The sequence below is a fragment of the Pelodiscus sinensis genome, chromosome 9 (genome assembly GCF_049634645.1).
Source record: "Pelodiscus sinensis isolate JC-2024 chromosome 9, ASM4963464v1, whole genome shotgun sequence".
NCBI classification, from domain to species: domain Eukaryota; kingdom Metazoa; phylum Chordata; order Testudines; family Trionychidae; genus Pelodiscus; species Pelodiscus sinensis.
In genome coordinates, this window is record NC_134719.1 from 23,117,519 (window position 1) to 23,133,313 (window position 15,795).

Below are 15,795 nucleotides of genomic sequence, written 5' to 3' on the forward strand. Positions count from 1 at the left end.
TTTTTTTAGTTTTCCAGAATAGATATTTCACATATAGCTTTGAGTTCTTTATTACTTAATTACCATTAGTTGGCTACAAGAAACAAAATATCATTGATCTAATTATACAGGATTTTTCAATACATCTGTATCAGGTTAAGCACTTTTTCTCACACTCTTTCTCTTTTTAAAAGCAGAGAAATTGCAATATATGATAGCCAAAAGAATGCTTCAGATTAGAGTTCACATTTTGAAATTCTGGCCCTCCAAACCTTCTTTCGTCTCCCAATTTCTATCATTTCCCACATCTACTTTTGCCAGTTTTCCCCATAAAAAAATTATATGAACAATGCACCAATCCTGCAATATACTCTTTGTGGGCGCTTCTACACAGCACCGTTGTTTCAAGATAACTAGCGTTATTTCAAAATAACAATGTGAGCATCTACACAGCCATTCTGTTATTTGGAAATAATTTCAAAATAATGGATGTCATATTCCAAAATCTGTAAACCTCATTCTATTGAGAATAACACCTATTCTGAAATAGCTATTTTGAAATAAGGCATGTGTAGAAGCTCTACTGCTGCTATTTCAAAATAGCCCCTATTCAGCACCATTCTAAATTACTGCTCCCCAGTGCCTCCTGGGGCTCTAAATTGAGTTATCACATCTACATTATGGAAGCCTGCCACAGACTAATGTTGAGGCTTCCCTGCAGTTTAGATGTGATATTTTGAAATAAGATATTTCGGAGTAACTATTCTGAAATAGTTTATTCCAAAATAAGCATGCAGTGTAGACGTACCATCATGACAGAGTTCATTGTAGGATTAAGGGAAAAACAAAAGCCTGCGGGGGAGATTTGGCATAAAGCTGTATTTTTTATAGCTCAATGAAATTCATATGAGATGCACAGGATATAAAGTAAATACATGCTTCAGATCACTACATTGCAGACTAATGAGCAAAAAATACAGACTATCTTGTTTTATTTTACTTTTTCACATTGATTTTTTAAAACTTTTGGGTCTGATACTATGAATGGCAGAGCACCCACTAAAATGTGCAGAATGTCCTCAACTCTGGCTGAAGTCAATGAAAACTAAGGATGCTCATCTACTTGCAATGATAAGGCCCCTCGTTTGATGAAATATCATTTTTTGTGAGTAATTTAGAAAAGGCCCATTGTTTTCTCTGTTAGTAATGATCAGATCTTTGCCAGAAATATTCCCTACAGAGATTTGTACTCCACATATATATATACCTCATTTGGTTCTGCTGCTGATTTGGATCCTGATGATTTATAGTTCAGATTCTGCCTTTTTCTTTCCCTTTTTTATAGAACTTTGAAATTGTCTGTCTGCTGAGAATCTCTTCTGCTAGGTTAAAAAGCTTACTTTGCACAGAATTCCATTAATATTCATGAAAATTGGAACTTTAAAAGATTCTCTAAAAAGTGCAGTGATATGTAAGTCAGAGAGGGAAAATATATTTTTGGCATTTCCCCTATTTCAATAAAACAAGTAACGTGTTATTTATTCAGTTAAATAAATAAAAGAAACATACACGGCATCTTATTATATAGATTGTTTGACTTTTCTGTTTCTTGAGAAAATATGCTATTTTTCAGAGCCAGACAAAAAGGAACTGGAGAATCTAGCATTAGGTCTCAGTTCTGGACAGGGCCAGCTTGTAACTTTGGCACAATCTCCATAACTCCTTAAACCACGATGGTAATCACCTCTATAAAATTGGAAGATTGAAGGACACTGCCATAAATGAGATGTTCCAACTCAGCTGAGCCAGCTTGGTGCATAAATACTTCATGTTCTCCGTGTTTTTGTGTCCTATTTGTTTACTTTCGCAAACCTAGTTTGTTGGTTTATTTTATCAGTTAGTGGACATTTTCAGCACATGAACCTCAGTGGGAAGTGTACAAAATTAGAGAAAAAATAAGAGATGCTAGAAACCAAATTAGATACCCAGATGAGTTTTAAAAAACTGTTCCTAAGTCTGATATTTTAAAAACGTTATCCATTTCCAGCCCAGAGAGGTCACTGCTGAATTAATAATACAATTTTAATGTGCACTGATGTGTTATCCAATATTTCCACACTGCAAAACTAATATTGTTGCCTAATTCATTTTATAAATTAAAATTGGCATTTGCAGATTACAATGCAGAGAGGTTTGTGAACTGAGCAGCAAATCCAGTTGGGATGGAGGAGTGTTATTTCATTTCACCTCATGTACAATTGACACTCTAATGTGTGAATCTATTTGTTTTCTTACAACAAGGACTTGTTGGCAAACAAGGAGTTTGTGTTATAACTAGATCTTTCTTAGAATAAAATATAGATTTCACATATAAATCCTATTTTACAATAAAATATTTGTCACCTCTATTTTCATTTGAATGAATATTATTGGTAGGGATGGGTGAACCTCAAACAATTTGAGAAACGTTGGAAAGTTTTCATATTTATTTGAAACGTATATGACTAGTTCCATACTATTTCATTTTCCTTCACCTTTCCACACTAATCCTTCCATCTTTTACAGTTATATATTTTCCCTTCTTCCTAACTCTATTTTTTCATGACTTCTAATCTCAAGCATCTCCAGTTTCCTTCACCTGACATCCAGTATACCCTCTTCATTTCATATGTCATGAGATGGAGAGGTCTCATGTTTTGTCATATATCTCTGTTGTAATCTGGATGGATGGATGGATGGATGGATGGATGGATGGATGGCTGGCTAGAAAAATCTAATCTCATGAATTCAAGGGGCATGAATCTTCTTAGGCCTGCAGCTTTGTTGAAAGTTTGTTGCAGTCATTTATGCTGGGGCAAAGTCAACTAAAATGCAACTGAAATCAGGGCACTCATTTTGCATAGATATAGATGACTACGCAAACTGTTGTGCAATGGTAAATCAGGCTGAGGTCTTCTCCAGAATTTCCTTTCATTTTGGACTACGGGGAGTGGGAGACTTGACTATAGTAGCCGTTTTAGCAGAAACTAATTAATTAATTAAAAAAACTATGCATTTCCATTTCTCTACCATCCAAAATAGCACAGAAAAAAAATCATACAGTAGCCAGATCCTGCCTGTCAAAATTCTTTAAAGTTCCACATCAGCAAACCTCTTTTACTTGGCCTTCCCTTGCTTTCTCTAGAAGAAATCAAACAGCAGCTACAACAAGATAATGTGATCAGTTATTAAGGTGGTACACTGATGAAGGGTCTATCTAGCTGGTGGGAAGGAGTGTGTTTCAACTAAATTAGTTCACTTGAATGACTTTTGATTGGAAAGCCCCTTTAACACTCATGCAGACATAGTTTAAAATCTTCAAAGCCATGTGAGCTGGTTGTGTAGAAACCTTGTTGTTTCAAAAGTGCCTACAGCTGTACTGCAGTAGCTTTTTAAGTGTTGGCATACCCCTAGAATCTGAAGTCCTTGTGTCTCCTTTAAAAATGTAATTTGGGTTCATAAGTCACTTGTGAAAATTTTACCCTTTGTGTCTGTATGGGCATTAAGAGTATTTCTACTTTGGCTACAACACAATTCAAAGAGCAGCTAAAACAATTCAAAGAGTGTTAGACTGTGTCCATGTGGGTGACAAGGGATTTTTGGCTGACTCAAGTGAACCCCTAACCCATCAGCTCAGACCAAGAGTCTGCCTTTGAAGCAAATTGACTCTTCTTCTGTAATGCCTTTAAACCAACAGGTCAAAGCAATGTTTCTAAATACGGTGTTGTTAATTAAATGATGAGGGCAAAACAATTGTCTTCCCATAATGTATCATAAAGTTACTTAAAACATTCTGTATATAATATCTTCAGATAAGAAAACAAATCACCTCAGTTCCTTGGCTACCTGCTTTGGAAGGAGAAACCATTCAAGTGGTAAGAATGGTGTATTTCAGGAGATTAGTACTCCTTCCCTTTCCCCTGCCTTTCATTACTTATTTTATCTGTGACCTAACTTTATTTATCTTATCTATTCCAGTGAGGTGAGGAGAACATATAGATAATGTACCTCAATTCTGTCTTCTGACCCCAGGTCAAACAAAAAAGAACATGCAGAAACATTTCATTATGCTTTATTAGTAGACAACTCCTTTAATTTTATCTTAAATTTGTCAATTAGTATTTCACAACCATTTGTAAGCTTCTTTAGGCATTTAGAGCTTCATTCTGATCAAGGTTAATTCTATAATTCTTATGGACCAACAAAGAGTTAAGAGATTTGCTAGTTTTGTGCAAATGATCTTTATGGGACATGACTGATTATATCTATAACTGATAAATTGGAAAGAATTAGGCCAGTGCTCGGTAATTCTCTTATTTAAGTTTTAATGGCTTAATTAATAAAGACTCTGAAAAGCATTGCAGATATTTTAGATGTGTTAACACAGAGATATACATAGGCTAATGCTGATGCACATGGCTTAATTGTTGAAGTTGTCTTTCTCATTTTAATTTTACCTACTAGAAAGTCAATATCCATTGATTTAATTTTGTTAGAAGAATTCTTATCTCCTGCCCTTGTCCAAGAGACAGAATCTTTATGTAGTCTATCTTATGTTCCATTTGTTGACACTCTCTCTAACCTTCAAAGTTACCTTAATTAACAGTCTCTGTTTGAAGTGGACATAATTTACTGAATTTTCAAAAAGCTTTGGATAATGCCTTTCATAAAAGACTCTTATGGCAAATAACAAGAGGGTAAAGGAAACAGACATGTTGTGAATTAAAAACTGGTTAAGCAAGAAGAAATAGAAATAGAGCTGTAGTGAATTACTCCTTAGAGTGAAAAGCAAATTAATAGTGGAGCACCACAAAGGTCAGTCTTATTTTATAAACTAAAGCTTCGGAGGAGAAAGTGGGTAATATGCTGCTGAAGATTGCTGATTGTAGTAAATATTTTCAATTAGTTGAGAAAAAATTATGAGAAACTGCAGATATTTTTAAACTGGAGATGGACCTGTTGCAGTTCAGGGCTACGGTGGTCGACCTCACGAAGCCAAAGTCCTATCCCATCCCATCCCATCCCAGGAAGAACTGGGGCCTTCCTTGATCAGTAGATCCTGTCCATTTTCTTGCTCAGAAAGAAGAACACGAGTCAATCTAACCTCAGGTTACTTATTCAAAAGTTTTTTTTCTTTGTCTGTTGGTCTCTGAAGAATCTAGTTTGAACTGGTACTTTTCTAGAGGTATTACAATGCAAGTGAATTTGCCTATGAACTCCTGCTTCCCGCTCCCTCCCCCCGCCCCCACACACACACTTTTCTTAATTCCTTGAAAAGCTGTAGTCACTCCTCCCATTAGAATTATTTACAGCCCTTGGCCCACAATGATGCATAATCTTAATACAGTAAAATCTCCAACCGTGTTGCCGGAAATTGCCATATATATCATGAGATCAAAACTGGAATCTCAGATTTATCTCCCTTTGAATACTGGATTGTAAGGATATAAATCTCTGCTCTTTCAATTTTCCTTCTGGTTCAAGTCTAAAACCATAAAGGACCTAACTTCTGGTCTGGTTCAAATGCAGGAAAAATATTGCAGGAATGCTCTTCTTGGGGGAGAGGAGGGAAGAGGTTGTTTGTTTTATTGGGAGGAGGGGTTGTTTTGTTTTTTGGTCAGTAAAGATTAATCAGCTAACACTTGTGTAGTGCTTTGAATCCAGAGACTTTTAAGTTGCTTCACACTTCCCCCATGGTGACAGATGATGAAACTGAGACACTTAGCAGTTAACACTCCATTTTTCTAAACTAACTTGTAATGTGAATATCTTTAAATGCCTATGGTCTAGTTTCCACAGATACTAAACACCCATAACTCTAAATGAAATCAGTGGGAGCTTGTTTCTGAGAGCTGCATGAAAATGTCCTTTGATGTAAGAGTACACATTTATTCACTGTGCCTGCTTCCTAAAGAAGAAAGGTCTCTCTGGCTGCTGTTTGTATGCAGTTCTGAAACTGTCTTCTCATCCAAAGCTCTCTGTGAAGCATGAGCCTACCCATATAGATCAGTCCAGATTTTACAATTCCTAAGAATAATTAAAACCTTCTGTTAAATGAGCTTATGGCCCCCGTCCAGTTATCAGTTGACTGGAACCACATTACAAATTATTCGTCATGTCTGACATTCATTAGGACCATCACTGGCAGTGTCAGCAGAGGGGAAGAATGGGTAGCAGTGCCATCTGCACTATCCACTCATCTCTTTACCTGAGGAATGCCAGTAGGCTGTTTTCCCTGCTGCTCCCCAGGCTGTGGATAATCTCCTGGGTTGTCACTCAAACACCTTTCACAGACTCTCATGCAGGCTATAAGGGAAAACAATAGCATTCCATAAACCTGTATGTCATATTATGCAAATGAGCTGTGGCACAAGGCCCTTACTGGCTATAAAGGCTCCCTTGGGTTTCAAAAAAATAACAGTGCTTAAGCTTCAATGAGTAATCCAAAATGATTTAATTCAAATTTCCATTTTGACAGTTATTCAGAAGGCCAGTGCTTCAAAATTAATAGTGGCTCGACCAAACGATTGGCCTCTGGAATGACTAAGAGGGTAGAAATTTGAAAGAAACCACTTTGAGTTATTTATTGAAGTCTAAGGGCTATTATCTTCTAACATACACTGAAATATTTACACATTGAGGGAATTATGCTTGTGAATTTACCTGCATGTATTTAAATTAAAAGGGGTCTTTTGTTTGGTTTTGTTTTCTTGTAAAAACTGTGATGTATTTATTGGTTTTTGTTCATGAAGCCTAAAAGATAATTAAAGGCTATTCTAAGCCTTCTGAGTCAGTCATTCCCAGGCCTCTCCCTTCACAAATCAGGCTTTTTATTGGCAAATACATGTTCAGGTTTATTTATAAGGCATCAGTGACATTCAGTGTTCAGTTATAGTACTGTAAGTTAATCGCTTTTATATGCTGTATGCAGTTCTCCATCTTTATAGGTTAGTGTTTGTTCTTTGTAAGCATAATGTAATAGGTTTTTATTATAAGGTGACCACATAGAGAGCTTCTAATTGGAATTTTTTTATTTCTTTTTCTTCTAGGCTGTGGATATACTTTTGCAGCATGGAGCTTATGTCAATGTTCAAGATGCAGTGTTTTTCACCCCACTACACATTGCAGCATACTATGGCCATGAACAGGTAACTAAATGGGCAGAATCCGACAGAGATGAAAGCATAGAATCATAGAATCATAGGACTGGAAGGGACCTCAAGAGGTCATCGAGTCCAGCCCCCCGCCCTCAAGGCAGGACCAAGCTCCGTCTACACCATCCCTGACAGATGTCTATCTAACCTGTTCTTAAATATCTCCAGAGAGGGAGATTCCACCACCTCCCTTGGCAATTTATTCCAATATTTGACCACCCTGACAGTTAGGAATTTTTTCCTAATGTCCAATCTAAACCTCCCTTGCTGCACTTTAAGCCCATTACTCCTTGTCCCGTCCTCAGAAACCAAGAGGAACAAATTTTCTCCTTCCTCCTTGTGACACCCTTTTAGATATTTGAAAATCACTATCATGTCCCCCCTTAATCTTCTTTTTTCCAAACTAAACAAGCCCAATTCATGAAGCCTGGCTTCATAGGTCATGTTCTCTAGGCCTTTAATCATTCTTGTCGCTCTTCTCTGTACCCTTTCCAATTTCTCCACATCTTTCTTGAAATGTGGCGCCCAGAACTGGACACAGTACTCCAGCTGAGGCCTAACTAGTGCAGAGTAGAGCGGCAGAATGACTTCACGAGTTTTGCTTACAACACACCTGTTGATACAACCTAGAATCATATTTGCTTTTTTTGCAACAGCATCACACTGTTGACTCATATTCAATTTGTGGTCCACTATGACCCCTAGATCACTTTCCGCCATGCTCCTTCCTAGACAGTCGCTTCCCTTCTTGTATGTATGGAACTGATTGTTCCTTCCTAATTGGAGCACTTTGCATTTCTCTTTATTAAACCTCATCCTGTTTACCTCTGACCATTTCTCTAACTTGCTAAGGTCATTTTGAATTATGTCCCTATCCTCCAAAGAAGTCGCAACCCCACCCAGTTTGGTGTCATCTGCAAACTTAATAAGCGTACTCTCTATCCCAATATCTACATCATTGATGAAGATATTGAACAGTACGGGTCCCAAAATAGACCCTTGCGGAACTCCACTTGTTATCCCTTTCCAGCAGGATTTAGCACCGTTAACAACAACTCTCTAACTACGGTTATCCAGTCAATTATGCACCCACCTTATCGTGGCCCTATCTAAGTTATATTTGCCTAGTTTATCAATAAGAATATCATGCGAGACCGTATCAAATGCCTTACTAAAGTCTAGGTATATGACATCCACCGCTTCTCCCTTATCCACAAGGCTCGTTATCCTATCAAAGAAAGCTATCAGATTAGTTTGGCATGACTTGTTCTTCACAAACCCATGCTGGCTATTCCCTATCACTTTATTACCTTCCAAGTGTTTGCATATGATTTCCTTAATTACCTGCTCCATTATCTTCCCTGGGACAGACGTTAAACTGACCGGTCTGTAGTTTCCTGGGTTGTTCTTATTCCCCTTTTTATAGATGGGCACAATATTTGCCCTTTTCCAGTCTTCTGGAATCTCCCCTGTCTGCCATGATTTTTCAAAGATCATAGCTAAAGGCTCAGATACCTCCTCTATCAGCTCCTTGAGTATCCTGGGATGCATTTCATCAGGACCTGGTGACTTGCTGACATCTAACTTTCCTAAGTGATTTTTAACTTGTTCTTTGTGTATCCTATCTTCTAAACTTACCCTCTCTCTGCTTGTATTCACTACGTTAGGCACACCTCCAGACTTCTCGGTGAAGACCGAAACAAACTAGCTCTTGCACAACTAGCCACATATAGTTTTACTGTCAGTCAATCTGTCTTTATATCCGGAAGGGTCCTAATAGAGAGAGACTGCACAGGTTCCACATAACTTAAGTTCTGCCTTTAACTGTATCTGATATTTTCTGCTGTTTGAAAGCTCACAGGAATGTGTCTATTCATGTTTTAACTACCCCTAGCCAGCCCTACAAGTCAAATGTATTAACCTCCAAAGAGTTCTGGAAATTAGTTGCCATTCATGAGAGTGGGAGAGCTTTTCTAACCTATAAAAGGGCTTCTCACCCAGGGATATTCTTTATACAGTGCTCACCACCCATCCTACATCTTGAAGCTACCTTATATTCATTAACTGTAATGTGTATAAATGGCCCATAGCAGGCCCACCAATGGAGGGAGGGCAAAAGGGGCAACTGCCCTGGTGGCTGGAAATTCAAAGAGGGAGAAGGTGGTTTGGGCAGGGCTGAGGGCTGGCAGGCTGGGCCCCGCCCCTTCTGCTGAGGCCTCACCCACACTTTGCCAAGTCTGTAGGCTCTCCTAGTCCATAGTAACTCAATAACAAATTGATTGGTGCACCTTGGATTTAATAAATACAATCCAGGCCCCATGGAAGTCAATAGGAAAATTCTCAGTGGATCTAATGAAACCAGATTTCACCCAGCATGTTGTGGATGCAAAGAGCCAAATCTTGCTTATCGTACTCTCACCGGCAGTGAAATTTTTAAGTACTGATGCCTTGGCCCTAAACCTTCCTAATCTCATTTCTCTTTGCTCATCTAGAAGTGTCTGTGACTGTGGGTAATATACTCACAGTACAGGAGATCCTTGGGTTCAGAAGAAGCCTTGTGTCTGTATTGGCTTTTATGAGTCAGTCCCCGAGCCTTTCTTTTACTGAAAACATGCCTATGCCAGGGCATTTTCAGAATTTCAAAGCATGACCTGTAGGTAGAGTATATTTTTCATTTCACTGAAGTTTATTTAGAAGAGTTGGAGAGTCATTCCCAGAAAATGCTTTTGAAAGGATAGACTCCAAGAGAACAGATGATTGAAAATTCTATATTTCTATGGTTCAATAGCAGTAAGGATGTGCACAAAGCATGCAATCTTGCACCTTCCTTTTTTATACATTCACCTCCTCATCCAGTAACATTAAGAAACTCTTTACATGTTGGGCTGAGAGATTAGCTTGCTTATTTCCCATGAACCACTTTTGAACAAATAGTCACAGTCTTGTGAAATTATGCTAAAATGCATATGGTGCTTTTGTGATAAGGGACTCTACTTTCTGAAGGAAGCTACGGCTCTGACATAGCTAATTTATGGATGTTAAGGACATTTACTTTATTATGCTGACTAGGCCAGTTAAACAAATAAGTGTGTCTTTTTCTCAACCCCTCACTATCCATATCACTTTAAAAATGAACTGATATTTGCTAGTGAACAATGTAATATGTTATAGGCGTATAACTTACAAATGGACATTGTAATGAGTTTCATGAAAGAATTTATATAGACCTATATAACTTGTTTTAATTTCAAAAAATAGAGCTTTCTTACTCAAGATGTTAAGAAATCCAGTACAGGCAGTCCCCGACTTACGCGGATCCGACTTATGTCGGATCTGCACTTACGAACGGGGCTTTCTCGCCCCGGAGGTCGAGGTGGCGGATTGCTACCTGCGAGCTCCAGGGCGAGAAAGCCCCGTTCGTAAGCTGCTCCGGTGCCCCTGGTCTGCTGGAGACCGCAGTCTTCAGCAGTGACTGAATCTGGACGCCAGTTCCAACTTACATACAGATTCAACTTAAGAACAAACCTACAGTCCCTATCTTGTACGTAACCCGGGGACTGCCTGTATAGAGTAAACTTTAACCTATGATTACCAACTGAAATTTATTAGCAGCAGGTTTAAAACAAATAAAAGGAATTATTTCTTCACACACTGCACAGTCAACCTGAGGAACTCTTTGTCAGAGGATATTGTGGAGGCTAAGATTATAACAGGGATTTAAAAAAAGAACTAGAGTCCATGAGAGTCCATCAGTGACTATTAGTCTGGATGGACAGGGATGGCCTTCTTAGCCTTTGTTTGACAGAAATTGAGAATGAGTGACAGGGGAGGGGCCACTTGATGATTGCCTGTTCTGTTCATTCCCTCAGGGCATGTGGTATTGGCCGCTGTTGGAAGCCAAGATACTGGGCTAGATGGAACTTTTGTCTGACTCAGTATGACCATTCTTATGTGCTTGTTTCATTTAAATGTGTGTTTTCAATCGGTGGTCTAATTTACATTGTTTAAATATTTAGGTTACCCACCTCTTGCTGAAGTTTGGTGCTGATGTGAATGTGAGTGGAGAAGTTGGAGATAGGCCCCTCCACTTAGCTTCTGCCAAAGGGTTTCTCAATATTGCAAAACTCTTGATGGAAGAGGGCAGCAAGGCAGATGGTAAGGGAATATTTTAAAAACGCATTCAAATTATATTTTGTATATAGTGTCAAGTCCTGACATACTTTGCACTAGCTTTGGATTTTGCTTTGTATTTCTGTGTGTGTATGAGTGTTTATGTACTGAAATTGATGAGTAGTGCAAACAAATATGGGGAATATTTATTCACATTCTAAATGTGCTTTGTCTATGTTTCTGCCCCCCATGTATCAGTTTTCTTGAATAAGCAAGAGAATTAGCTTATTGTCAGAGGTGTTTATAGAAACAGTTCCAAATGAAGGACTCTTAGGAGGACTATTAGGAGTAAGTGGAAATTTGTTTCTAAAAGTTACGCTGATACAGCTGAAGAACAGAAGAAACCATGTGATGGATGTGTCCAGTCTAAACAACTTAGAGTTTGAATAGCAAATACCCACAATAATGTTAGTGAAGGGGCTATAGAGGAAGGATATTAAGTAGAAAATATGTGGTAAATACTTTCAAGTAATAATATAGAGGAAGACATACTGGGTGTGTCTTGACTGGCAAGATTTTGCACAAAAGCAATTGCTTTTGCGCAAAAACTTGCCAGCTGTCTACACTGGCTGCTTGAATTTGCGCAAGAGCACTGACTTTGTAATGTACAAAATCAGTGCTTCTTGCGCAAATACTTTCATGCTCCCACTTGGGAAAAAGCCCTCTTGTGCAAGAGGGCCAGTGTAGACAGGGAAGAATTGTTTTGCACAAAAAAGCCCTGATGGCTAAAATGGCGATCGGGGCTTTCTTGCGCGAAATCGCGTCTAGACTAGCCACAGATGCTTTTGCACAGAAGCATCCTTGCCAATCTAGACGCTCTTTTGTGGAAATACTTTTAACGGAAAAATTTTTCCGTTAAAAGTATTTCCGCAAAATCATGACAGTCTAGACGTAGCCACTCTGTTCAAACAGTTTATGAACAGAAAAGGGATAGGATTTTATAATACTTTATTCATTATAAAGTTTTCATCTGTAATATAAATGTGTTAATCTGTGTGTCTGTAATATATGACTGGGTGGGATAGTGTAAAGGTTTATCAGTATAAATATTTGCACTATTCACTTAAGTGAATTTTACAGGTCATATAAAGGATAAGGCCAATAAAACTGCTACACGATTCCACATCCTTTATATTTTTCATAAGCCATAGATTAATCAAAGGAAAAAAATATTGTATTGTGGAAATATATGTCAGGGTTTTTTCATCCTGCTAGCTGTAATACTAAGTGCTTTAGTTACCAGGGACTTGATTTGCTGTTCTATTGCATCTCCTTTATACAGCTTCAGTAACATAAAGGGTTCCCTATGCAGTGCACAAACATGACAACAACTCTGTATCAATCCTATCCAAACCTTTGTGTCACAGACATGCTTGGGGTGGAAGGGATTGCAGCGGCAGAGTGCTGCTCTGCTCAAACTGTTCTCGGCTGTGGAATAGCTGCTAGGGAGGTGTTGCAGCTAAGCATAAATTAGAATAAGGCCCTAAACCTTAAAACTTAGCAAACATGAAGTGGCTTAACAGCATCTTTGTGACTCCGCCCGCCTCCCTTATTTCTGGAGCTTAGTCTCATGTGGGAGGAAAGAAGAGGCTTGTCCCATTAGTCTGTTTGAAAAAATAGCCTGCGGGAAGAGGAGTACTATAACTACATTTGTAAAACCTCTAAAATAACCTAAGCTTGTTTCCCTGCACATAAATTATTAGACATCCTTGTCCTCCAGGGACCTTCCACATCTGGAAGCAAGTGCTGTGTCTCATTCTCACTCTACTTTTGCCAAGAGCATAGCTCCCATGTCTAGCTCTCAAGAATTCTGAGTTGTTGGTTCTTCATCCTGGTTTCTATTCTGGACAATGGGTTTGTACAATTTTTGGAGGGGGGAGAGAGGTAAGCTTTTCTTCGGCAGGCTGATTTTTGTCTTATTTAATGGTGACTCTTTGAAGCTGTTCAGAGATATGGCATGTCAGAGGAAGACAGAATTTGAGTGGTTGGCAGAGAGTGGGTGAAATAGTCAAAGTACGTGATAATTACTATATGTTGGATACCTTTGCGATTTATCACAACTCTTCAATTTTTCTTGAGGACCCCACTCTATGTATCTGTCTTGTGATACTCATGTGATAGATATACACAAAGGTATCTGTAACCAGCTTGAAAATGTTGTAAATACTAAAACGAGTAATTAACTAACTAAAAATATATGTGAAATATATCTCAGATGTTCTTTTTGACAAATTGGACATAGCCCCATAGAGCTTTCTGGTTGGTGAAGTGCCAGATAAAACAGCTCTTACTGTACATAGTTTCCACAGTATCATAGACCTATTCTGCAAGTGACACTGTAACTGTGTCTGTACCCACATTCCTCCTACCTACTGATATCTTTGAGTATAAATTTAGCACATTTTCTGAGAGTGATGAATGTATTACATCCCTCCTATTCACCTATTAGGAAAAAAATGGGGAAACAGTATGATTCAGATTAGTAACTGTTTTTTCAGCAGTGAGCTCTTTGATATTAAAGTCTTGATATGTGTGCACTGAACCAATATATTTATAGTAAAGGGAGAGAGGGAAAGGAGGAGAGATGTGCATTCACCATACAGGTGTGTAGAAGCCTTATTATCATTTAGATAATTTATTCCAAAAGAAGATGAAATTAGATCCATTCAATATTATTTATTTTAAAATCTGTACATTCCTCAATAGAAAAAGCAAAGAAAGCTGAAAATGTCTTGTCCCAAAAGTATCACATTTTGAAACTTGAAATCACCATGGCAACAGAGGAAGAACTCACAAACATTTAAAAATGAAAATAATTCATGATATAAAATTAGCCAAAAGAATCTGAAAACTTGCTCTAAAATTCAGCAGTATGTTTCCTGAGTTTGACCTATTCATTGTAATATATATTGACTGTTTGGACATTTGATTCCTGTCTTTCCTGTCTCTGAAATAAAAAAGAAATGCAGTAACTGTTGGAACATAATGAAAAGGTCCAATTATGGCTACATTTTACTAATCTTTCAAAAATGAAAGGAGAGCCATCCCCATCACAAAGATATACGCAGGAAAATATACAAATCCATTGTTCACGTACTTTATTTGCATAATCAATATGCTGTAAGCACAGTACACTTTCTTCCCAAATGCTAGTCCAATAGTTTACATGGAATTCAATATGAGCACCATTGGGAAGGAATTCTTAGTAGAATAACTAGATAAATAAAACATTTTTTCTTAAATATTGTGGCCCTACTAAGACAGTAGTAGTATATTTGATCAAATTATTTATTTTGTGTCCAGTTTTATCAAAACAGGGTCTCCTAATTTAAGATTGAATTAATATTGATAGTCATTTTGATGGCTAAAGAAGGACTGAGACCTCTTACATTTATTGTTTTTCAGCCTCACATCCTTTGAAGAGGGCCACTTAGGTAGGAGCTTTGCCTCTAAGTTTGAAAATATTTTTCTTAATTGTGGAAGCTGAACGGTCTTACTTGAATGCCTAATAACAGGGTTTCCCTGTTAACCCAGCACAAGATGAAGGCGAGGATCAGTTTATTTATTTATTTATCTATTTATTTGTTAATTTAGAATACTCTTTTATATTCTAGCCACATGAGAGTGGTGGCGGCCAGAAGTAATACACTTGAAATCATTATTTTGCAGAAGCTGGGAACTCTAAGGCTACATCTGCATTTCACTATTTGTGCAAGAACATATGCAAATGAGGTGCGGCGATAAACATCGCCGCGCCTCATTTACATACTTAATGAGCCACCATTTTTGCACAAGAGGCTTTTATGTAAGAAGGAGCAGTCTACACTGCTCCTTCTTGCACAAAAGCCCCTTCTTGCTCAAGAGCCGTTCTGCCGCTTATTTTCAGGCAGAACGGCTCTTGCGCAAGAGGGGGGTTTTGCACAAGAAGGAGTAGTCTAGACTGCTCCTTCTTGAGCAAAAGCCCGTTGCACAAAAATGGCACCTCATTTGCATATGTTCATGCTCAATAGAGCGCAGTGTAGATGTAGCCTAAGGGTACATCTACACTGCATGCTTCTTTCAGATTAAGCTATTCTGAAAGATGTATTTCAAACTGTCTTATTTCGAAATAGAGCACCCACACTATAGGGAAGCCTTAAAATTAGTCCAAGGCCGGCTCCCCTAATGTGGATGGGCTATCTCAATTTAGAGCCCCAGGAAGCACTGGGGAAAAATTACTTAGAATGGCCCTGGTGAGGAGCTATTTCAAAATAGCAGCAGAGCGTCCACACTGCAGCTATTTTGAAAAAGTTATTTTGGAAGAGGAGTTATTCCTCATGGAATGAGGTTTACAGAAGTCAGAACAACCCACCCATTATTTCGATATTATTTCAAAATAACAGAATTGCTGTGTAGACACTCGCATTGTTACTTCAGAATAACACTAGTTATTCCGAAATAACTGTGCAGTGTG

At 38.1% G+C, this 15,795-nt stretch overlaps 1 protein-coding gene across 2 annotated transcripts in view; it reads left to right on the top strand.

Annotated features, from left to right (window-relative positions):
• Positions 1-15,795, top strand: part of TNNI3K (TNNI3 interacting kinase) — a 190,841-nt gene that overhangs the window by 39,332 nt on the left and 135,714 nt on the right. For both annotated transcript variants that reach the window (XM_006130399.4, XM_075936240.1), the window contains 2 exons: positions 7,068-7,166; positions 11,189-11,327. In XM_006130399.4, the coding sequence (XP_006130461.1) occupies positions 7,068-7,166; positions 11,189-11,327 (238 nt within the window). The remainder of the gene's footprint in view (positions 1-7,067; positions 7,167-11,188; positions 11,328-15,795) is intronic.